At 52.0% G+C, this 26,463-nt stretch overlaps 1 protein-coding gene across 1 annotated transcript in view; it reads right to left on the reverse strand.

Moving 5' to 3' along the window:
• epha10 (EPH receptor A10) overlaps positions 1–12,868 on the reverse strand; it is a 54,024-nt gene extending 41,156 nt beyond the window's left edge. The window contains exon 1 of the mRNA XM_029248340.1: positions 12,697–12,868. Coding sequence (XP_029104173.1) covers positions 12,697–12,778 — 82 coding nt within the window. The 5' untranslated portion in view covers positions 12,779–12,868. The remainder of the gene's footprint in view (positions 1–12,696) is intronic.
• Positions 12,869–26,463: the final 13,595 nt, after the last annotated feature.

The raw sequence follows: 26,463 nt of genomic DNA on the forward strand, positions 1-26,463 counted from the left end.
GTCACTCTTCAGCATCCAACCAACATCAGGGCTTTGCACCAAGTCCGCACGGCAAGAGATGCGGACACACGGCCGAACGTTGGCCCGTGCCGCTTCCCAGCTGGCAGGAAGGCAACCGAAAGAGCGAGTACTCCTCTCTGTCTCCCCGCCATCTAGGACCAGGGTTCAAGCTGGCCAATGAGTCACAACTCAAACTTCTCCCTCACACACATCCTGACGCAAAAGCATCAATTCTTGCAAAAACATCAATTTGTTTACACATTTCAAAGAACAGGTCAAAGGACTGCGACCTCACCAGCACGTTAATTTATGCAAACCACGTTTCACTCTGCAGTTGTTACACACACACACACACACACACACACACAAACTCCTTGGGGAAGAGGAACATTGCACAAAAACACCATGCAAAGTTCAACTGAATGGATTAACCACATGTTGCTTAGTCCTCTTGCCAAACACTTACACACCTTACAGAGAATGGGGAGGGGCTCAAGGAGCCCAAAGAGTGGGGGTGGGGTGAGGGGGTACAATGGTGTGCTTTGGTTATCCTCCAATTATGGGTTCTGGAAAGAGAGACAGGGAGAGGTGGGAGGCCAGGAAGGAAATGAGGGAGGCATTTCTCCCTCTCTCACTCACACACACACACACACACACACACACACACACACACACACACACACACACGGTGCCTATTGTGTCCCATTACAGCAGTTCAGTCTAATGAGGGTATAAGGGAGAGCCAGCAGGTCCCCGACAAAACGTTCATTAGTGCAGAGTCACACACCTTGTTACACAACTATAACTGTTACCATAATTTTTGTAGCATTTTAATTGTTGCCATTAGCACTTATCTCCACTTACTTGTTTTATTTTATGGTTTCTGTCACATTTGACAATCTTGTTCTCAACTGATTGATAAGTAAATGGGTTTTGTGAGCACTGGGCACCGTCTTCATGGTAACCAAGTACCTGTATACGGAAGGAGGCGGGGACGAATACGTCTGCTGGCCAATCGAAAGAGCCAATCGGCTAATCAGTGCGCCGTAGAAACAGGTATTCGGAGAGGGTGAGGATGTGTGGTGTCTGGAAACGCTTTTATTTCAGTACATGGATTTTTCCGACATTTGATTTACACATCTGCGCATGAAAGGATTTTTTACTGCCCCTAATGAATTTCCATAAATCTTAGTCCAGATTTCACAAAATACTACTGAACAAACAATGACTGGCACTCTCGCAAGACAGACAGGTGCAGAGGGAGGATAAATAAGGGGTCTTTAGCTTTTCGTCTTGCCACGGCAGCAGCAGGGCGCCGGCGCCAGCGCCTCTCCCCGAGGCAGCCATTAAAACCAGTACAGCACATGGTCCAAGTTAAACTGACATCTCTGACAATACGGTATAAAGAGCTGCTTCTTTCCCACCTCCATCCAGAGCTGACATCATTATTACTGCAGGATGTTCTCCAGACGCAGGAACCTTGGAGGATTTCTGCTCTCAGCACTGCGCATGTACTCAGAGAAGCAATCCCAATGGGGAGCTGAACCAACAACATACTGGTGAATGTCACACAAGAGCTCAAACATCACTGCTGCATAATATGGAGCGGATCTCGAAGACATCCTCACACGGAGCAGGGTTAATGTAATAATCCGTATAAAAGGCCACAGAACCAGACACACCGGTTCACAACCACATTGACTGCCTCCCTTTCCAGTTGCGTGGCCAACACTGCGGGTGAAAGCAGCAGAACAATAAAAGTTGTGATGAACTTCAGCTCGATAACCCGTTGGATTCATTTGAAGACGCAAAAAAGGGCAGCTGACGGTTAATGAAATGATACAACCCACTGATACCTTCATACAATCTGGTAACGCTGCACATGCAAGACACACACAGCATCTGCACTGGAGATGGATGCAGATTTGTACCATTTTTAATACACAGAAAGAAGACCTTTTTGTCAATGTATGTTATTTTCCTGAGAGTCCCTGCGGAATCATATTTGCAGTCGACAGGGCCATTATGACACAATACCACCGCTGCACTACGGGGGGTCAACCCAGAGCAACCTAGGTGCATGGAGAAGCTGGCATGTCAAAATCTCGCCGGTCTTGAGCAAAAGCAACCGAGGGCATGAGGATTTGACCACATTTGACTTCCGGCACCAGTTGCGTTCGTTGGTCGAGAAGCCAGTATAAGGTAAGCGAAAGAGGAAACTTGAAGACGACCGACTCCAGACAACCATTCGGAGACTTGTGAAATCGAGAGAACCTTTTTTGCAGCGAGATGGGCTGAAAGACCTGCGATCTCATTTTGCCGCATCGGATCCTAAAAGGCAAGTTGACCTTCCTGGTCTTTGCTCCAAGGACCCTACTGGAGCTTTACTGCGAGGGCAGGACACGCGAATTCGCCGGCAAGAGGGTTCGACGGAGCAGCTCTGCAACTGACCCACGTGGGACACTCCACCTGGATGCTGGGGGCCGTTTGTCCCGACGGGTCCCTCAAGAAGGCTCCATCCATCCATCCCTCGCTGTAGCCGAGGACTTCCCGCTCCACGCGTACGTCGCTGCAATTAGTCGGGGCCTGAAACGAGGCTTCCAGCAACTTCTTCACTGCAGCTCCCGAAATACCCGCGTGGCGTGTGATGTAACAGTCTTTCAACCCTGAGTTCATGTGCCACTCCACATTAACTTCCATTCAGGGCACCGGCAGTGGCAGAGGGAAACGCGCACGCGCACGCACACTGCAGCGGAAGCAAACAGCCTTAGCGTCAGCAATATCACTAGACCCCGACTCATTTGCAAAGAAAAAAAAAAGCTCCGGCACAACAAGCGGCCTCAGTCCGCCGGCCGCCATCCTCAGAATGCAACACCCACTTAAGATGCACGACACACAGGGTGCGAGTGCGCAGTGCCAAAGCGAGCTCCACGGCGCCACGCTCCACCGCACCGCCCCTTCAGGCGCTGTCTGCCATTACATAACGGAGACGGCTGCTGGGGCAAAACGGTGCAGCAGAGGCACGTAAACACGCGCGCAGACACAGACGCACACAAGAGCGTACGCAGACCCGCATCGTGAAGTTGCGCATCCGGACCGGCGGAAACGCACGCGGCAGCACGATAACCCCGAGGAAAAAAAAAAAACACACTCGGAACGACTACAGCGATCGTCTTCCGATTGATCCGGCCACACGGGACACGAGACCCACGGCGCCCGAACGTCTTTAATTATTGTACAGGCAGCTGAAGGGTTCATTGAGCCAGAGTCATGCAGGAAAGAGCTTCTTGTGCGTGGGTAGTCCTCACTTTCAAACTCTTTTTATTACATGTCAAGGGAAAGAAAAACGGCTGCACGAGGAACTGGGTGCCACGCGTGTGTGGTGTTCAGTAAATCGGAATTAAGACCCCACACACACACACACACGCACACTTCCTTAATAACCATTCTCTGTGTGAAGGTTATTCTGGAAGCAGAGCAGGAGTTCAGCAGCCTGGGTTTCCACCCATCCGAGTTTAAAATCCAGCACAGATTAGCCCAGGATGTGCAACATGTACAGTATGCCCCCCATGTTCATGCTCTCCTACCCACCTCGGAAATCCTCACATGACCTCAGTGACCTCGGGGCTCTCGCAAACCTTCCTGCGGTGACACTGAGAAAGAGCACTTGTGCGTCATCTGGCCCAGACAGGTCAACCAGGCTTAACCTGCCACATGAGTATTGTCAGCAGAAGAATGCTTTATATTTACGTTATGAACAATATTCTACCCGAAAAATGTGAGCAACTCAAAGCCAAGACACATTTGTTTGTTAAATAATAGACACGCAAGTTGCGTGCGGCCGGTTTTTCAGCTTCTTGCATCAACGCCGGTTATGAAACGACTGCAGAAAAGATGGATGAAGCGAGCGGGACAACGAGGGTCGTTGTCGTGTGGATCGGTCCATCCCCCCACCCCGAGGAAACAAGTTGACATTAATTTTAAGAATTTTATTAATTACAATGGTTTTTACGCAGCTCAGCAATGTGTTTAAACATTAATTTCACTGGTTTCACTTATCTGCAAAGTTCAAGGATACGAAGTAGAGAAAGATGGAGGGAGGGATGAATTGACTGCAAGAGTCATCTCATTGACGCTCAGTCATCTCCTGTCTTCATTCGTTCATCTTACAAAGTACTCATTGCCCCCAAACTCCATCAACACCGTCATGCCCCTTGAAATCAGTCACCTCTCTCAGACGAATCACACTCATCACTGTCCTCTGCTGCTCTCAGGCTCAGTCATCCTTCTGAAACTAACCCTCTCCATGTTTCATTGCTTTGGTTCCTCAGACCATCATTAGCACTTTCATTTTCGGGGGAGGAGGGATGATGGGAACAGAGAGGAGGGACAAGGAGGAGATGAAGGGTGACAGAGCAACAGTGAAGTAGAAGGAAATGGACAGAGAGGTGTTGCGCACTTTGGGAGACCATTTCCTGAATCGCCGCCGCTGCCGTTTGTCCCTGTCTGTCCCACGACGGGACTCCGTTATCAGTCACATTGTTCCCCCCCTCCCCCACATGGGTGACATCAGGTCCAGTCAGACCGTCCACCGTGGCCATCCATCAACATATCTCCGCACCACAGGATCGAAGCGCAGCACGGTCAATCAACCCACCGCCAACATAACCGTCTTTCGATGAAAAAGGTGCGCAGCAGTCAATAGCTGAGGACAGCAATCCATCTGTGTGGAGAATGGAGGAACGTCGCCAAACACACGGTCTGAGGAACAAGCAGGACCAGGTCCTGAGTCTTCGCCAGCCTCAGCCAGAAAGAGAAGCAGGCAAATAGCTGAAGGTCTCCAACTCGGGGCGACCGGCCTGGCGCCGACCCTTTGAGTCCAAGGCGTCGCGAGGGATATGGATAATGAGCTGGACCATAGATGAGAACATATCAGGCTCCGCTTCCAAGAAGGGCTCTGCTGCCGCACTTTGGCACCAGACTCACTGCCTATAACCACTGAACCAAAAGCAGGGTCACAGTGGTGCAGAGTCTATCCTGGAGGTACAGGATGCCTGGCTACATTGTTAGAAGTGTCACAGGAGTTTTTTAATGAAGAATTACACTTGAACACAAATATAAGTACTATATTTGACCATCACTGTTTATTCCCATTTATTGAATTTATTCAAATTAAAAACAGACATTGGCACATTTCTCAGTAAAATCATCAGTTACCAACACAAACTCAATATACTCAAAAAACTCATTAAAAAAAATTAAGCACCACAGAAAAGCTAAAATCAACAAATAAGCAGAACGAAACATTCATAAACTGACATCATCCATCATTGTTAACAGCAAATAACCAACATGAATCTTCCACACTTTAAGCAGCTGTCACTGTCACTCAACCCATTACTGGTGTCAGCTTTCCTATTGACGGTTTTCAAAATGCCAAATGTTGAAAACCAAATATTTAACTACAGACCAACCCAACGCAAAAACACGTGACGTAAACAGCGCAACGACACAAACAACAGTGCCACAAACAATCCATCAGCAAAACAACTGGCTATTAACCAGAAAGCCCTGCCCTTTATGCAAATGAGCAGTCTAACCTTGTATCGGGCTGCTAGGTGCAAGGAAGGTGAGAGAATAGCTCTGCGGTGGCAGCGGAGGGGTTTCGCAAACATTGTCTGGCTGAAATCCGATACAGTGTATACAGATATGTCACTGTGCTCCTTATATTTATTCTTTTGTGTCCCAAAATGTCAAAATGGATATATTAAAAATATCACAAAAAAGGCACAATGCATTGATTCTTTAAACCAATTCATCTTAATGCAATGGTGAATCTGGCACAAATTCTGTCAATTATGTCCATATCTTTATTTAAGTGCAATTAACGGTGCATTTAAATATATCCCATCTTTTCACAATATTCTGAACGTTTTGCAAAGTATCACAGTCACTTTTCAGCTAATTTACCATTTTCCAATGGATGACGCTAAACTGTACTTTTATTAAAGGGCACTAACTGTGTAATGCATCACATTATCCATTATATGCTTTTATGTAGCACATAAAACACTTTTAATTCATGTTTTAAACCGTACGCTTTTATTTTATTTTAAACAGTGTTCACCCTGGACGGGATGCCAGTCCATCGCAGGGAGGACACGATCACAACACTCAGCACCAGTAAGAGCTAAAGGTCGTCCAGGGCGGGACTGATGGAGCATCACGCTCACGGGCACAAGGGCACCTACGTTCAGACACGCACCGCCCCCCCCCCCCCGAACAACTGCGTTAATTATCGAACGGAAGCAATAAACAAACAACACAGACAAATCTGAAATGCAGATTATGTCGAGCCGCACACATTCCGCGCCGGTAATTAATGGAATCAAAGCTGAATCCCAATGAAAGATAAAGTGCTCTGTGCTGATTGAAGGCTCTCCACTTGCAGCCCGGCCCCCGAACCCGCCCGACCCTCCCCCAAACCCCGTCTAGAGGCTTTCACCGCGCAAGGCCAACGTCAACGGCACGCCTCGGACGCCACTGTCCCGCTTCCGCTCTCCCACAATAGTTTATTTACTTATCTGCGTGTTGGTAATGGAAAAGTACTAATCCGCTAACTCATTGTTTAAAATGGCAAATTCGACTCATTATGCAAATGCGAGAGGAAACATCTCCCGTCGGCTCGTTTGGATTTAATTATGTAGCCTAATTAGCCCTCTGCCACCGAGCGCCGAGACGTTCTCGCGGTCGCCGCGACGCTGTAGAACGCTCTACTGGTGAGGGCTTTTTGGGAGGGGGCACTTCGCACCAGCTCACAGCCACGGGGGGTTGAAGCACATTCCCGGGGCCCAATGTGGACCATTTTGGTGGAGCTCCTGGACTTTACAGTATTTGCAGTTAAGTATCAGCAACATATCAGTATCGGGGCTATACGCTATTACACTGTATTCAAAACAACACACACACACACACACACACACACACACACACACACACTGTCTGAAACCGCTGGTACCAAGTGGGGTTGCGGAGAACCGGAGCCTAACCCGGCAACACGGGGCATAGGGCTGGAGGGGAGGGGACACACCTAGGACGGGACGCCAGTCCGCCGCAGGGCACCCCAAGCGGGACTCGAACCCCAGACCCGACACAGAGTGGAATCCGGCCAAACCCGCTGCGCCACCGCCCCCACAAAAGAAAACAAAACACTCTTTATTAGCTCATATTTTTACATAATATAACCACAAAACTATGAACCCAGGCAGCTGGTAGCATAACGATTGGAGCTGCTGCCTTCAGACCCAAAGGTCAGAGGTTCGAATCCCGCCTCTGGCTGTAAATAGCGTAACTGTGTATGTGGCTTTGGAGAAAAGAGTGAGATAAATGACTAAAGACATTTTTCTTGCTTTGTTCTCTGCAAACTGTTTCTAAACTCTGACCAAGTTAAAGTTTTTTCCATCACATTCTATGGATGATACTTCAAGGCTGTTGAGTTTGTCTCAGCAGGTTTGGTCTGGTAAGATTTGATCAGTATTCATTTGGAAAAGCTCCTTTCCCTGATGCCAGGTCCCACTGGGGTCAAATAGGTGACTTGGCGTAAGGTCAGCCCTGCGCACACGCACGCACGCACGCACGCACCTGCAGGGTCTCCAGAAGACATGGGACGTGAACAGGAAGTGCTCCTAGCACAGACCCTCCGCAAGGTCACAGCGCTGCTCCCCAAGGTGCACACGGGGTCAACCTCATCGCTCACCACACAGCAAAGACTGCAGCCCGCCCGCCCGCCCGCCTGCCCGCCCGCCCCCACACACACACACACACACACACACACACACACACACCCCAGCAGGACACTTAGCGGTCAGTGAAACGGAACCGCTGTTCTCCTTCAGAACCGGTCAAGTGTGAGCGTGACACAGCAGGACAACTGGAAACTTACAGCACTTATTCAAATTAGGGCCTGCGATGAAAAGGTCTACGAAACACAAATTAACAAAGCAGCAAAAATCAAAACCTGTTGACTCCCACAATGAAAAACACACAAGGGAAGGAGAGGCTCCATCAGGTGCCCAACAGGGGGAAGAGGCGTTGGCTCATAACTTGCACCCGTTCCAAGCGTAGAACCCGGAGCAAAGCCCCTCGCTGCATCCATCTCCTCTACGTGGAGCACTATGACATCTTCTCCAGCAGCTCAGTGCGAGAACCTCGCGAAAAGCTACAAGGGTACTCCCCTTTGGGCAGGTTCGCAGGTTTCAAACCCAACCCCATCCCGCAGTAGTCGGCGGAGGTGCTGGAAAATGGGGCCCTGGCCGGGATGGCACGTGGCACACCGGTGCGGACAGGAACTTCCCGCCCAGAAGCGCGAGACCCTGCAGACCCAGGGGAGCGTCCGACCCAGAGCACTACTGTGGATTGTGTGTGTCTTAGTCTTTCTCACACACACACACACACACACACACACACACACACACACAACTCAGATGTTCGGGCAGCAGTGACGCATCCGGTTACGCAAGTGCCGGACTTGGCGGGGGGGGCTTCAATCAGGCAACTCATCAATAATAAGTAGCTTTGGGCCCTGAAGACACTAAAGGAGGTGCTGAAGATGCTCAGGTTCGACCTGCAGACATCCACCACTGCCCCTCTCTCTCCCTCTCACTCACTCACACACACACACACACAAAATGGATCGGGAACATTGGTGGGTTCAGTCTGATTCACTCTGCACAAAACCAGGTGCAAGAGGCTCAACTGACCACCACTGACCGAGAGGTGTGAAGCTGCAAGCACCTCTCTGTCGTGTGTGTGTGTGTGTGTGTGTGTGTGTGTGTGTGTAGAAAGAGCCTGGCCCAATCAGTCAAGGCTGACACCAGACTGATTCCGACAACAGTAAGCGTGTAAAGCACGGCTCTCGCTCCTCTTCACACCTCGAGCCCCTCCCCCCCCCCATCAATCATATCCACTTACACTCACATTTAATCCACTTCCTCTCGCTCAGCCCCACCCCTCTCTCTGCAGGCACAGACACGCAACGCGACGGATCCTGACGGACGGCCCCAGACCGCAGCACCGCTGTGTTCGCTGCAGGGACGGACAGGCAGGGATCAGCGTGGTGACACCGCCCCCCCATCAACCCCCACCTGTCCTCACGTGACCCTCCGGAGGGACGCAGGTGCACCTGAGCACGTGTGATGCGGAGCACGTGTTTCGGTATCCAGCTTCTGACCTCAACTCCACCAGCTAACACCAGACGACACCCCCACCACAGTAATAGCAGCTCATTTATTATATTTACAATATTGTTCATTTATCCATATTTATCTGGCTTTTCTCCAAAGTGACTTACACTGATTTTTCAGTGTAACAGGGTAAGTTTTACTGTATCCATTTAGGGAAAGGGGACGCAGTGGCACGGTGGCACAGCGGGTTTGACTGGGGCCTGCTCTCTGGTGAGTCTGGGGTTCGAGTCCCACTAGGGGTGTCTTGTGATGGACTGGCATCTCATCCTGGGTATGCCCCCTCCCCCTCCAGCCTTGCGCCCTGTGTTGCCAGGTTAGGCTTCAGCCCAGTGACCCTGTTTGGAACAAGTGATTTCAGACTGTGTGTGTGTGCGTGTCTGTGTGCGTGCGTGTGCGTGTGTGTGTGCGCGCGCATTTACAGAAGGTACCTTGATCAAGACTACTACTGCCGCAGAAGGTGGGAGTAGAACCTGGGTATTTGAGGTGTAACAACAGCTCTAACCACTGCACCACCTGCTGGCCCCACTCACGCTACAGTTTTAACCCACGAGTGACCAGTTGGTACAACCACCTCTTGTTTGGGCTGGTGGAGGGGGGGGTCACCGGACAGGCCGCACGGGAACAAACCCAGCAGCTAACATGCACACGGAGTCATGACACTGGGTTCGAGGGCCAGGAGGCTTTCTCATGATCCCCGGACTCGTACACACAGAGAAGTACAACAAGGACACCACTCAACCCCCCCAGGAGGAACAGTTCATCTTTTAACAGTCAGCACCCGAGGGTGGGGGCGGGGGGTTACGCATCGAGGCTCAAGTCCCTTCAGCACGAAGCAACACGCCAACACGTGTTTCCGGCACCACGACCACAGCAGACACGGAAAGTGCATTAAGAGGAGCTCCACCCCCACGAGTCGAGATACACACGGTGCGGGCAGTAGGAAGGAGGCACACACGCATGCACACGCATGCACACGCGCACACACGCGCACACAGGACACCAGCCTGTCCAGGAACAAACGTTTCCAAACCCACATTCAACTTTATTATTTAATTTATTCATTCATTTATCTGACACTGAGTACTTACAGTGATAAATATTTATTCTTGTACACAGCAGGGTAATTTTTACCGCTTCAGTTCAGGTTAAGCACCTCGATCAACGGTGCTACAGCCGGAGATGGGATTCAAACCTGGGTCCATTCACTGAGAACTAAGGACTCTAACCACTGCGCCACCTGCTGTCCTTTGCTAAGTGTTCCTCAGTCACATGCGTCTGAGCGGTGGAGGTGCTGCGGCGCTCCCACTCCCAGGATGCCCGGCGCCCCCTAGATGAGCGTTGGCCGAGTTCCCACGAGACCCAGGGGTGACGGGAGACTCCGCAGGGAACGGATCTCGCAGAGGCTTCCGGGCGACAAGCGCTACACGCGATCCCAGGTTCCCCAGCAAATTCGCGTCAATGGGCCACGGGGGCGGAACATGCCGGAGACGCACGTCACGCTCGCTCCCCGATCCCACGCTGCACCGGCTCCCCAGCGGCGTGGCGCGGGTTCGGGGGCCCTTCCCGTCCGAGATTCCTCGGTAGCCGACAGAGGGAGCAACTCGTGCTGCAAGTCAAACGGCAGAAGTTGCCCGTCACAAACGGCACTCAGAAAGGGCTCTGCTGGGGGTAATGACTGTTGCGGTAAACATATAAACCGTTTAAGTATGACGTAATGACCCCCCCCCCCGAAAAGGAGGCAGACCAGAGCGCAGCGCTCCACTCACACACGGCAACCCAACCCTAAACCCCTAATCTAGGTCCACATCCATCCTCAACCTGTCCATCACTCATCCATCTCTTTTTTCCTCACAATGTCTCCACCCCTTTCACCTGAAGTGCCGCCCCGGCCCCACCCACAATGCCCCAGTAGACACAAGGTATTGGGGTGCAGGAGTGGCACCAGAACCCTCCACAGCATCCCCTGTACCTGTAAGACTCACACACACACACACACACACACACACACACACACACACACTCCTACCAGCCTCACCAAGACCCCTGACCTCCTGTGTGCCCGGGGGGGGGGGGGGGGGGCATGGACCCCACATGGACTCACTGGTGCCACCACGAAGCCACAGAGGAAGAGGAGGGTCTCACACCCCCGCCACCCACCGGCAGGCAACACAGATCCCCCGCAGCTCCCCGGCGTAGCTACTGTTACTGACCTGGAAAACACGCAAAGAAACACGGCTCATCCGTGTGTGATCGGGGGCGTGACTGCGGGGGGTGGGGGGGTTAACGTGGTCCAACAACACGGGAACAACACGGGGGTGACGGTGATGTGACAGCGGTGGGGGTACCGTGGTTGAAACACAGTGGACCCCAGATGGAAAGCAGGATTCACCCTGATGTAGAGACATGGGGTGGGACAGTTAAGAGTTACTACCTGATAGAACACACACACACAAAACACACACACACAGACAGAGCAACCTGCTGAGCATGCCACAATTAATCACTGTCATGCTTCCGTAAGAGAATCGCTACTACACTTACTTGTGCCATGTGAAAGTGATGCTTACCGTTGTGTGTGTGTGTGTGTGTGCGCGCGCGCGCACGCACACGTGCACATGCAGCTCAGCTGTGCTCCAGCTCGCTCACCCCATCTCGCTGCCTCAGGGATCCGCCGATTATCCGCTCTTCCCGATTAGGATGCTCTGATGGTCTCACCTGAGACCAAAGCAACGGCTCGACCCCGAAACCCGACCGGCGCCCCCTGTGGTGGGAGCCCCCCCAAACCTCCTCAAACCCCCCCCAGGCAGCCCACCCCAGGGCACAAAGTGTGCAAAACACACACCGCAGACTTTAGCAAGGGAAGGAGGAATGAGGACTGAGGACATTGGGTCGTGATCCACGAGTCCATCAACACACCTGAGCACAGTGGAGCACTGGGGTGGAATGGGGTCGATGCCAAATGGAGCGGAAAAACACACACACACAAACACACTTCACGGCAAACCAAACCCTGAGCCGGAACACCTCGCACACCAAGCGTCAGACCCCCAGAGAGCATCTCAACCCTGAGACGAGCAGGAGGCGGAGCTCCATCCCAGGGTTCGAACCCCTAGCTGTCCAGGTGGCTCCAGGAATGGATAGAGACACAGTCGAAGGGAACTAGAGTTAAACACACTCTTTACACAGCGGTCGTCATTCATCGTGTGAGCGGAGCACTTGGCTCAATTTCACACACACACTGGGACAAAAAGACACAGACAGAAGGAAACCTCAAACTCATTCCCACACACACACACACACACACACACACACATGTGTGTGTGAAACACTGTCTTTCACACACTCATCTGGAGAGACAGTTATTTATAAGGCACGCAGAGACACTGATTGACTCAGTCACTCTCTCTCTCTCTCTCACACACACACACACACACACACACACACACACACTGACCTTCCTCCGCACGGCCCCGCTCCCTCCGCAGCGCCACTATGATCCATAGTATCATGATGCTCAAGGTGTTCGGCAGCTTCATGGTTCCCCGGACAGGCGCGCGCACCTCTGCTCATGTCTCTCGCGCTCCGCGCCCCCACCCCGTCCCACTGTCCCACTGTCCCACTGTCCGATCGCCCCGCTGTCCGTCCCGCCGTCCTGCCGTCGCGCGCAGCCCCAGCACGCCGTGCACGAGCCGCCCGTGGCTTTGCGCGCCGCCGCCGCCGAGCGCCTATTTCACAGCTCGGTTGGCTGGGGGGTGGTGCGGGGGAGGGGGGGCCGGACTGACGTCGTGGCCGCGCAATGGGGCTCGCGCTGGGGCGGAGGGTGTGCGCGCGGCGCGCCAATAGAAACCCGCGGGTCGGTACGAGGAGGAGACAGGAGAGAGAGGGCGGACACGGGTTCGAGTGTGTGTCTGTGTGTGTGGTTCCTTAATCGCTATTATTATTGTTATTATTAGTAGGAGTAGTAGTATTATTATTAGAGCATGCCCTCCACCCTGGCACTGCCACGTGCATCACAACTTGAAGAAGTTACATGTCACACACGTGGTCTGCGCTCTCGTGTGTTCCGTATTCCCTTGTTGCGTAGCAGTCCTCGCATAAACATCGGGAGTGTCACACTTCACAGGGCTTTACAGGGATGGAGATGGTGGGGATGATGGAGACAGCAGCGAGGCAGGTCCACATGCTCCATTAGGGGTCTCGAACCTGGAGCTCCAGTTCTGAAACACACACTGTTTGCACTCCCTCGCTAGGGATGCGCAGGTAGTGAACCAACGCCACCCTGGAGCCACACAATAACACCACTAGACTAGACACAAACACACACACACACCTTAACTGTTTCTGCTACTGCGGTCAAAGGTTGGTCTCTGTTCGGGCAGCGCACACACTCTTGACGCCACACACTGGGTGCGCGGTGACACACGCTGACACGCACAAATCAGCACTCAACCCTGGAGGAAATGTCGACATACTTCCTTCGGTATGATCTGCACACGGGTCCAGACACATGTGCTGTAGAGCCTGTGGAGGAGAGCTGTCAGTGAGAGCTGTGTTACTGCAGTGTCTTCTCACGTGCTCTCTCTCCCTCAGACACACACACACACAGAGCAACCTGCAGAGCATACCACAAAGCATACCGTGACATGCAAATTTACCCAGAATTTGTCTGATTTACCTTTAATCATCTCCACAGCTGCTCTGACTGCGTCTCTCCAAGGGTTCTTCACGGTCCCTCTGCGGCTCATGTTTCAGGGTCTCGAACCCCACACCTCTGTCCTCCCGAGCCATGAAGAAGAACAGCTCTCCTTTCTCACCTGTCTACAAAGTGACTTACAGTGTTCGGGTTGTACACCGTTACTTACACTGATTTACCCATTTCCACAGAAGGGTAATTTTTACCGTATCGGGTCAGAGTTAGTACCTTGATGAAGGGTACTAGAGCAGGAGGCAAGATTGGAACCTGGGACCTTTGAGTGCTGGGCGGTAGCTCTAACCACACCTCTAACCGGAGCGCCCCCTGCTGTCGAGAGATGTTCTTAATATTATGACAGCGTTTGTCAGCACAGAGATCTCATCGTGGAGACGTTTGGCACCGCGGCCATGCTCCCGCGCGGTCATAAGATTTCTCGCCCGTCTCGGCGCACGCCTTCCAGTGACGACGACGACGACGAGTGTGGGGGGGGGTCCATGTGGCAGTTTGCAGATAAGGGCCGTGAATAAATAATGAGGAATAATGGTGCGATGGGGGGGAGACACGCTGGGACGGTCCAACTGTGGAAATGTACGTCCTGAGGAGAGCAGAGGGCAAGGTGGCGCAGCGGGAACGAAATCCACACAATCCACACAACATCCTGAATCAGAGGGGTTCCGCAGAAGCGTAGCTTCTTTAAATATCAATGGGGAGGAATTGGGTTTGGGGGGGTGGTGGGCTCACTCCTTTTTTCCTCTTTTTCTGTTTCCCTTTTTTCCACAGAAGGGATTGTGCCGGAAAGCGAGGAGCCGCGTTCGGGAAGAAGGTGTATCGGCGTCCTGCTCGGCTGCTCCCTTCCGTATTGCGTCAGGTCGCCTCGCCGTGACCGTGTGCTGGAGTCAGCAGCGCCGGGAGGCATGGGGGTGCTGCGTGCCCCCCTCCCATTTCCATAGAGATCAACAGGAGATCAGTGCAAAGGCCCCTCCCCCCACAAAACAGTAACCGTCGTCTCCTTGGTGGCGCGTTGTACCGCTCAGAGGACACGTGTCCATCGGACCCACAATGGTGTACCTGTCAGCCTTAGTTCTTTTTTTATTAAAATGAATAAATGGTTTTCTCATAACCGAGCTGCATCGTCGTCCCCCACCTTTGTGCTTTACACACACACACACGGATAATTTAGCGATTAGAGCGGCTGGACCTGGGTTTGAATCCCACCTCCTCCTGCTGGGCTCTTGATCAAGGCCTGAATTGACACAGTAGAAATTACCCTGCTCTATGACTGGGTTTATCGGCGTAAAATTCCAAGTCGCTCTGAAGGAAAGTATCAGATAATGCACCAGTGCGGACATCCCCACGATCGCAGTGGCACGTTTTTAGACAAGTTTGACATCAGCAGTGTCTCCTCCCAGGGTCCACATTCAGGGGTCCAGATCGTTAACCGCTTCGCCGCCTGCTGTCCTATCGAAGGGCTTGCAGTTTGTCGGAGACACGGCCCACTGCTGCTCGCTGCTCAAAGAAAAGGGGAAGAAAGGACTAGAAAGGGCTGTTGGAGGGAACGAAGTCAGGGGGTGGGGGATTGTAGCTGGGTGGGGGGAAGGGGGGGGGCACAGCGAGTGAAAAATGTGTTGATTTGCCAGCGTGAGTCGGACGTCTCTGGGGACACCGACAGGAATTTATCACAAAAGACAAACTGCTGTGTTGCAATGGTCTTCTTCTGCTCTCATCCCCACTGGGGGGGTGTGTGTGTGTGCGCGTGTGTCTCAGAGAGAGTTTATGAATACGAGCAGGTGTGTGGGAGAGAGTTGGTGTGAGTCTTTCATTTTATGAGTATGTGCGTCTGTGGATCAGTGTGGGTGTGCGGAAGATTATGTGCAAACGCTGTACCTGAGTCGGTGTGTCGGAGTGTGTGTGTGTGTGTTTACATGTGTATTTTAGGGTTTGCAATATGAGGTTGAAGTGCTTCTTCTCCTGAAGAACCAGGTCCAGAGGAGCAAACACACTGACCCTGACACACACACACACACACACACACACACACACACACACACACACACAACCTCTCAGCTCCATCATCTTTTCTCTGCATTTCAACATCAGTCTCTGCAAAGCAGAAGAAACGACGTGTCCTTCCCTCGAACCCACTGTCCCGAATCCCACCCCCCAGAAAGACATCCCACAGGTAACATTTGCCAACAGACGTGTAAAACCAGGTCAGCGGAAGAAAGGAGGAGAGGAGCTGGAGAGAACACACCTGGAATACATAATGGACTCGACTCAGGTGAGGTGGGGGTGGGGGGGGGCACAGTGACGTGCGGAGAGGGAGAAGAACGACACCAAAGAACAAGATGTGGAGGAAACAGAGAAAGAACAAGAGCAGCAGATGGTAAACATTAGAGAGAAGTGAGAGCAAGAGCAGTAAGAGTGGTACCCTTGAGCTGGGTACTTACCCAGAACTGATACAGTAAAAATTACCCAGCTCTATAAATGGGTAAATCAGAGTAAAAGTGTCAGATAGATAGATAAATATAGATGAGACAATTGACGCTTCAGAAAAAGACTCTTTCCTCACCATAGGTATACACTCACCCATAAGATATACACTGTATGCTTTATTATGCGTGTCCTCATTTCTATGATCTGATTGGTTGTTTTTTTCCCCAAGGGATTCTGGTTGTGATGCGACGTCCACCGTGGAATCTGGCGAATGACGTGGACCTCAAGCATCAGTGCAGTGGGTCCTCAAGGAGTTCGTCACCTCAGGCTTGGAGCACCGACACTAAGCCAAGTGGGACCGTTTACCGGAACGGCGAAAAAGACGCAGAGCCCTTTACGCACACGTTGACTTCCTAAGTTTTCATTTAGGAAGTTTGTTAGGAAAGAAAAAAAAATAATCAACAGTGAAATCAATCTGTGGCACACTGGCTATGCCAAGTTTGGGGAGTGACCAGGTGTGAGACAGTACAGGGTGGACACGCATCGTCTAAACCGCTTGTCCCATACAGGGTCGCGAGGGGCCGGAGCCTAACCCGGCAACACAGGGCATAAGGCCGGAGGGGGAGGGGACACACCCAGGACGGGACGCTAGTCCGTCGCAAGGCACCCCAGACGGGACTTGAACCCCAGACCAACTGGAGAGCAGGACCCGATCCAATCCACTGCGCCCCCCAAAATTAATAAATAAATAAAATTAATAATTTTAAAAGAATTAAAATAATCCAGAGCAGCGTGAGCTGCGCAGGGCGACAACCTGGGTCGATGACGGTCCATTTCAACTCGATGCCCACACCGGATCCTGCCACTTAGTGAGGTGCAACCGATGATCGGGGGGGGGGGGGGCACAGCTCATCTCATCTTTGTGACTCGCTCTGTCTCTAAATGCCAAGAGAGAGAACTGTCTGAAGTGGGTCGGTGTTCTTTGTAGGGTTCTGATCGAGATCCGAGAGCCGCTACAGAATTTGGTGCCATAACTCAGATCGTTAGTGTCAGTGTGGCGGTTGTTATGGGTCAAAAAAGTGCTCAAACGCAGCAGATGTGAAATAAAAGGAGTGGAAATTGAAAGGACATCGCGACGGACTGGCGTCCCATCCAGCACGTACCCCTCGTAGCCCGGGGATTGTGGGATGGGCTCTGGACCGCTGCAGGCCTCACAAGGACAAACGGGTAACAAAAGTGAGTGAGTGAAACAGAAATCAAGAGCAAATGATGGGGAAAGAAGATCGACTAACACATGCGCGCACAGAGTCTGAAACGACTTGTCCCAAGCGGGTTCGCAGCAAACCGGAGCCTACCCTGGCAACACAGGGGGAGGGGACACACCCAGGAAGGGAGGCACCCCAAGCAGGGTTCGAAGCCCAGACCCACCAGAGGGCTGGGCCCGGCCAAACCCGCTGCGCCACCGCGCTCCCCTCGAAAGAAGAATAAGAACACGCCAAACACACGTCACGGGAAGCGCAGTGTGATCGTGTCTTTCACCAGCCTTAAAAAACGCCAAGTACGTCTTGCTCTTGGCTCAGATGTTGGGTTATGTTGCATATGAGCATTAATAAAACATGCGGGCAGACCTTCCCCTAGCGATTTAAATACGGCCTCCAACAAACCAAAGAAATAAAAAAGACTGAAGTGAACGAACAAAGTCAAAGGAACAATGAAAGACGGTCTGTCTGTGGTCACAGGGAGGACAGCGGTCCCTTGCGGTTCCCTTGGAGGTTTTGAAAAAGCATTTACAATCATCTTGTCACCAGGCCTTTCATACTAACGGGGCTTTGAGAAGTGTCCCTGTGAGGCAGTGGGGAGGCACTGAGGACTCACTGTGAAGCGCGTTGGATCTGCCGAACTTGGTCACGCTCTTTGGTGACGTGGAGAAGCTCACCGAGATGTACTGGTTCAGTGACGCCCCCTGTGGTGAAGACCCCAGAAAGGCCGCTGAGCTGGGGATGGAATGAGGGAAACTCTTTTCTCACAGCGATGGGTCACATCAGGATGTGTAGCCCTTGTGACTGCAGGGGGCCCCGAGGTTTACTACCGCAGATCCTAATTCATCTTGAAGACAGCCTGCTGCAGTGACATGGTGCTCGTCCGCCCTCAACCCGGCACTCGTCCGGTTCACATTCTGGCACACTTCAGTTACAACTTGGCACTCTTTGGTCCTTAACCCGGCACTCTTCCGCCCTCAACTTCACATTCTTCGGTCTGTAACCCAGCACTCTTCCTCCCTCAACTTGGCACTCTTTGGTCCTTAACCCGGCACTCTTCCGCCCTCAACTTGACATTCTTTGGTCCTTAACCCGGCACTCTTCCGCCCTCAACTTGAGGCTCTTTGGTCCTTAACCCGGCACTCTTCCGCCCTCAACTTGAGGCTCTTTGGTCCTTAACCCGGCACTCTTCCGCCCTCAACTTGAGGCTCTTTGGTCCTTAACCCGGCACTCTTCCGCCCTCAACTTCACATTCTTCGGTCTGTAACCCAGCACTCTTCCTCCCTCAACTTGGCACTCTTTGGTCCTTAACCCGGCGCTCTTCCGCCCTCAACTTGACATTCTTTGGTCCTTAACCCGGCACTCTTCCGCCCTCAACTTGACACTCTTTGGTCCTTAACCCTGCATTCTTCCGCCCTCAACCTGGCACACTTCGGTCCTTAACCCTGCATTCTTCCGCCCTCAACCTGGCACACTTCAGCTACATCATAGCACTCTTTGGTCCTCAACCCCTCACTTTTCAGCCACAACCTGGCACTCTTTGTCAAGTTTGCAAAGACATGCAATGAATGGCACCAATTCCTTCTGCTCTCAGGGCAACTGCAGATACTTTTCCAAAGATGTGCTGATAAGGAACAGAAGACAAACCACCAGCGAAGAGTCTCCCTGTCATCATGATGCCGTTTTGTGTTTGGATTCTGCCGTTACCTCTGAACACCAAGATGGCAACCTGGGTTGTCTGTCTCCAAGACCCACAGGGTGCCAATGAGGAGGCAGTGTTCCAGGAGTGATGTTCAAGGAGGGCGGAGCACTGAAAAGTGCATGAGTCACAAAGGTGAGCAGGCTAAAGGCAGAGGGAGAGTTAAGCGCATGCAAATGGAAACGGAATATTCATCACAGCCGAACGCGTCTTCCTGGGCATTCCTTGAGGCAGCTCAAGAAAAACACCGCTTTTCCAACTTTGGCTGAACTTTCTCCTCTGGTCCCAATTAAATATGTAACACTGTGATAGGAGCGGGGAGAACTTTCAAAATGAAGAAGTCAGTGTACTTCATGTGGTTAATGTGGTTATCGATGAAGAGTTTGCCTGCTGAACTGAGTAGTTAAATCATATCCAACTAGTTTCTTCCCTGGCAGATTTTTTTAAATCTATCTTTAATAATGCAGACAAGTGAGTTGAGGGTGAATGCAGGTGTCACACTCGCCAGGGGAAAGCCCAGAACTGCAGATGATCCGCCCCCATGCATCCGTCCCACATCTGGCTACTCTAGGACAGCACAAACCTTGGGAAGACAAAGCACTCTTCTTGGAATCTCTAGAGTGCCACACCAACTCCAAAGAGTGTCACCCACTCTAAAGAGTGCATGTTACAATGTCCAAGTCCCAGTGCTTGTCCCATCTTCGTGTCAACCCTAGTCATAGTGCTACCTGTCACCATCATGTTCATCCTTGTCACTGTGTCAAGATCACCAGCCCCGTTCACCATGATCATTTAAACTCTGCATTTGAGCCCATCACTTCCTCCGCCTCCAAGTCTATGTTCACACCAGGTGCAGCAGTCTTTACATTATATACACTTACATGTACTCATTTCACAGAGGCTTTTCTCCAAAGCTCCTTCCAATAAGCACCATATTGTAATCTCAAACTTTAATTAAAGCCAAGGTGATTTACAACGCTAGATGCGGTACTTACCATGAGTCACTCCTCCATACACCAGTGGAACACACTTTCGCTCTGTCACTCACTCACACATTATGGGTGCTTCTAGAGCCACCAGTCCACTTGAACAGCATGAGTGTGAGCGGAAACCAGAGCATCCAGAGGAAACCCATTTAGACACGGGGAGAACATGCAAACGCCACACAGACTGAGCGGGGATCAAACCCACATTCTCTTGCACCGCCCAGGCACTGTGAGACAGAAGCGCTACTCGCCGACCCACCCAACCATCTTTACTTATAGTGGGAGTGGTCCAATCTTCCTGATTACATGGCAGACGTCAGCAGTGCAGGAGATGCTCCCAGAAAGAAGGCGAGGCAGACCTCAGGTGATCTACTCAGGTTCAGCCATTAGCGTTCATCTCAATATTATTCAGATCCTTCAAATGCTGATCCTTTTTCAGTGCAGATAAAGTGCTGACTGATGTCCTTGTGCTCTATAAAAGGTTAAACTGGTCCGTTTCCTGATTAGGAGGTGACGCTGTGACAGGGCCCAGCATGCCCAGGAGAAACATCAGTGACCCCCGACCTGAGAAAGAACCGTGACCCTTGACATCAGAAAGGTTAATGACCCCCACCCCTTTGCTTACACAGAGAGCAGCAGGGAGGTTGTGAATCTCAGCTTTGCCAGTGTATTTCACCTTAGTGATGTCCTAATGACTTGCATGCAAGCGCGCGCGCGCACACACACACACACACACACACACACACACACACACACACACACTGTTGACTCTCTCTCCAAACCATGCTGGTGTGAGAGATATCAGAGGAAATTAAATCTTGTTAAGCAGAGTCCCCCCCCCCCCCGAATCACTTCCGGTGATTCAGCCATCAGCCACCCCTGTATTCCTCTCACATGCATGCACACACAGAGAGACGAGTGCACACAGGTGTTTGTGGCTCTCCACTCCAGCAGTGGGTGAGTGAAGTCCATTACTTACACAAATAAATACGTGAAAGCCAGAAGTGGTTCCATCGGAGCAATTAGCCATTCTCTTTCTGCGCGGCAGACGGGCAGGATGCAGCAGCTCACGCCGGAAGCGGATTGTGGGAAGGCTGTCGGAACAAAGAGCACTCGGGGAGATTCACCAAGAGGCCAAGTCTGACAGGCCAAACTGGGCCAAGCAGCAGAAAGTCTGTGTACGAAGAGTTGCGTGTGTTTTGTATCTGAATGTCTGTGACTCTGTGTGTGTGTGTGTGTGTGTGTGTTTACGTACTGCTGCGTCTGAAGGGCCAATTGAGAACAGCCTGTCGGAATTCAGATCAATGATCAACATCCACATTGTGGCAGGCTTCTCCTCTTCACGCGCCTGCAAACAGCGGGGTAGCAGAGGTGGGCTGGGAGGAGGCGGTTGCCACGGTGACCTCTGCAGCCCTCCCACGTTGCCAAAAATCACAGATCCACAGGTAAGGTATGATCGCGGCGCACCGCGCAACCGCAGGGGGCGTGAGATGCGGTCGGCTGCGGCGTAGGGGAGAAGGCGCCGGAGACACGGAGGGGAGCGCAAGAGCAGGGCTTTGCGGAGCGGTGACATCACTCGCCGAAACGGGGGCAGCGGCGGGTGGGGGGCTTCACCCAAACAACCGGCCTGGGCAGAGCTCCTCGCCGGCTGATCACATTACAGCCCGGCAGAACACATGAATCTCCATTGATAAAAATGAAATCAAACACGCCCAGACTGAATCAATGAGGCCTCAATGAGATTTGTCACTCCCTGCTCCTCGGATTAGGACCCCTGATGCGATTAGGGACCCCGGTCGCTCCATCGGCGGAACTAGGAATGCGCCACTCTGCAGTGTGTCACGGTGGCCGAGCCAGACTCGAGACTGGACAGCTTCCTGTCTGGTGTCGGGGTGGGGGCCTTTTCTATTAGATGCGCACACACACACACACACACACAGACACACACAAAGAGACGGCTGCTTCCACAGTTTCTTCCCACTGACCATCAGTACCGATCACCATATTTACTTTATGTAAATATCCTTATCCTCTCGCTGACATCACCACCATTTCAACAAAGAAAATCTGATATTTTACAGTCGTATTTATTCAAGCAGTTTACACCAGTTTACCTATTTATAGAACTGCATCATTTTTACTGCATCAGTTCAGGGGAAATACAGGGTTCTGCAGCAGGAGGGCTGTTTGAACCTGGATCCTATGAGCGGGAAGCTGCGGCTCCAACCACTTCGCCCCCGCTGCCTTTTTTTTGATTCAACATAGATACTTTATCTCTAGGGTACAACATCAGTGCCCTTTTTAATAATCTTACGTATTTCCTCATAGCTCCTGATCCTTAACCGCTATGGGGGTGGGTCCATGTAGTGCGATGAAGAAAGAGACCCGGTTTTGTTGCTCAGGATAACGGTATGTTTTTGGGTCAGCGCCCAGGCTCCTGTTTATTTGACGAGTAAATGATATGCTGCGTGACGCCGCACTTGCGGAGCTGCCATTAGTCAATCGGGACACGGAGAGCGATTAGTGACCGGGCCCGGCTGGAGCGCCGCAGAGGGGCGGCCAAATCCACCGGGGAAGAGGCCAAGCGTTAGCGAGCTGAGAGACGAGCCCGATCGAACACACACTCGCACGTACGTGCGCGCACATCCACACACACACACACACACAAAAAATACTTGTGCATAAATACACACTCTCGCTGAAAATTCCACATGTAAAAATTATGCAAGGAACACGCATTTAAAGATGCGCATTAGTGTGGGACTCCTTTTCAGGCCATACTGAACCGCAGCCGTAAATTCAAAACGTTGCATCCGCTGCTCACATGAACATGCAGAACTGTACACGATTTTGTATTTGCTGTATGTGCTCAAGTGTCCCCTGCCTGCACCTCCCCCGACATCCGGGAACTAAACCTGAGGTTCGTTCACAGGACCGTCCCCAACGCGCGGGACCTTCGCAGGACGTTCACGAGGACATCCGGACACCGTGGTACATCTGTCCCGGTAACGTGTAGGGTGGGTTCACGCAACAGTTTGGAAAACCTTTCACTAAAAGTTTGATTTGTCCCCCTTCGTTCTGTCGCCTCACGACAGAGCTCGACCACGTTCTTGACGAAGTTGCGAATCGTTCGCTGGTTATTCTTTCTCGCTCGGCGAGAAGATCAAAAGCATCAAAGACTCAAAGAATATGAGGTTCGTTCAAGTGTCCGACTTTCTCGGCAAAATTAACATTTGGGCAGCATCATAATTGCGATGAGCGCGGGAAGTTCTGGACAGCAGTACAGAACAGGACAGGACAGGACCGGACCAACCCTGTGAAACACATGCGGTCCCCTTTCGCCCTGGCACTGCGCTGCCTCTGTCACTGTGACCTGGCGCTCTGCTGTTCTGCTCCTCATCACTTTAAAAGAACCTAAAGTTGTATCATCATAATCGTACACATCATACTCGCTATAATATAACCATACATTCATAAAATAAAGTGGTTGTGATCGTTCCCATCAATCCGCACGCTGACATCCTTGTGCCTGTCGTGCGTTTCGCATCCTCTCGTCCTACGTGTCGGTCAGCTCGGCGCCGGGGGGTCTTCGGCGAACCTGCAGCTGCCGACTCCGTGATTCTCGCGGTCAGACCGTTGAGCGCGAGCCATGACCTGCACAGCACACGGCGCTCGGTGAGATTGCGGTGCGTCGCTAACGGGACAGCACCGCGACCCTTCCCTGTCCCCTTTCCCATCCTCTTGCCCTCCTGCTGCTCTTCACCGCTTCAACTGTCTAAAAATCCTACTCTGTCACATTTAATTAAGAAAACACACAAACCAGAAAAGCAGGAGGACGTAAAACACGCAAAAGATATTCAACGAACCCAACAGTCCGCAACGCCAGAGGTCGAAAGGGTAAAACATATGAAGGTTCTCATGCCTTCATTGCAAAACACACCCCAGTAAAAGACCTTGTTATTCCCGGACACACACACAAGTGCCTACAGAGTCACACACAGGTCACGCGTGAGCCAAAGCAGAGGCGCGCGTGTATGGACCAAGCATGACCACCCAGGGTTCCTACAGCAGACAAGTGGCACCCAGAAGGTGACCAACAGAGCACAACCCGGCGGAATGCACGTACTCCGCTAGGCCGGCAGGCGGAGGTGCGTTTACCGTGCTAAAGCACATGAGGAGAAGCTGTGGAACCTCCTTCTCAATGGAGTTCATCCCAAATGCAGAGCTTTCCAAAGGGGGCAGCAGGTGGCATAGCGGTTAGAGCTGCCGCGGAAAGACCCAGGTTCGAATCTCGCCTCCTGCTCCAGTACCCTTGATCAACGCCGGATTGACAGAGTAACAATTACTCCGCTCTATAAATCGGCAGCGTAAACTGCACGAGCTAAAGAAATAAGCAAATTGTGATAAAAGTTAATCGTTAAAAAGGATTAGAAGAGCCGGTGACGACTTTTGCGCATGCGAGCGCACGGCAGAGACTCTCATTAAGGGCAGTAGTGAGAACTGCGTCTCTGCCCTCCGCTGCCCATCAACCGTCTGGCTGCCAGCCATCGATCTCCACCCGTCACCTGTGTCACATTGCCGTGGAAACCGCTGCGCCGGAGCCAGAAAAGGTCGCGCATCACATGACTCCCGGGTCTGTGTTTGTGTTCGCGACGGGAAAGGCGGCGGCTTCAACGGCACGGGGGCTGCGGGTCCTCGCCGTGGCGCCTGACACAGGGAAACCTTGGAAAAAGACAGTTAGAGGACGTTGCTTCCCCCATCAGGACACGTGACTGCATGCACACACTGGGAAGATGTGTGCGTCCCTTAGTCTATACGGCCCGCTGACCCCTCCATCGCTCTCTCTTCTCCTGCCTCTTCCTGCCCAGCCAATATCTGTCTCTTGGTACTTCCTGTCCAGCTAATGTGTGACTTTTAACATTTCCTGTCCAATTAAAATGCAACCGTCGCCACTTCCTGGCTAATAGGAGCACTGTAATAGGCTCCACGTGTGTGTGATTGAGCACGGCGGACGTGCGGTGGAGTCCAGCGAGTCACGTCCATCGTGGGGCCGCTGGGAGCCGATCGGCTGTTTACGGGGACCCCGCCGGCAGATGTTCCGTCCCAGAGGAACGGCACCAGGTTCTACTTACCGTCTGTCCGATTCCCCTCCCGACACGGCAGCGGCATCCTGCCAGAACGCAGACAGGCAGTCTCACCTACATTTAATGTGTCCGTGTGTGTGTTTATGTATAATTATACATCTGTATGTCCGTGTGTGTCTGCACTTGTAGATGTAAGGGTTTACGTCCATGTGCAGCCATGCATCCGCATGTATGTAAACGTATGTACACATGTACATGCGGCAGCAATGCTCAAGGTGTGCTGGGAAAGTGGGATGAGCACTAAGTGCAACACCATAACGAATATGTAGAATGGGATCCAGAGCAATCTCCCACAGGTCAGTGCCCCGCCCCCATCGCAGTGCCCCACCCCCATCACGGTGCCCCTCCCCCCTCGCGGTGCCCCGCCCCACCATCATAAGCTGAGATATGTCACGGACCTCGTAATTCCCGCCATCTGCAGAGGCAGAACAGGTGGACGAGGTGTGTGACGAAAAGATGCAGATCCATTACCATCTGATCCATTCCGGAACCGAGAGCCAAAAACAGTCCCTGTGAAGCTGGAAGACACAAAACAAACAACAAACAAGTAAACAAAGAGGCAGTAAGAGAAGGACGGGGAGAGAGAGAGCGAGAGAGAGAGATGCTCCATCATCTTCCTCCGGAACCCGAAGAGCTGGAGAGAGACGGCTGTGGAATTAACGTTGGTCTCAACCAGGCTCTAGGGGGGTTGACCCTTTAGATTTCCTTTAATGCAGTGGACCTCCCTGAGGGGTGGAGGGGGGCAGCACTACAATCCCACAGCAAAGTGTTGCACTTGGGGGAGGTCACTTGGGTCTGTTCTGCACCTCACCGCTGGACACACGAAGGTCATTGCGCTCCTAGAAAGCCCCCCCCCACACACACACACACACACACAGCACCCAGTGACTAGTCTGGTTTTGTTTTAAATGATCTCTCTGACTCTGGCGAGCGAGAAAATTTACATCGCAGATTAGGAGCATCAACGTCTCATTAACGAGTTATTAGCACGTCAAGTACCACAGTTT

This window comes from Scleropages formosus, chromosome 23 (genome assembly GCF_900964775.1).
Source record: "Scleropages formosus chromosome 23, fSclFor1.1, whole genome shotgun sequence".
Lineage (NCBI taxonomy): Eukaryota > Metazoa > Chordata > Actinopteri > Osteoglossiformes > Osteoglossidae > Scleropages > Scleropages formosus.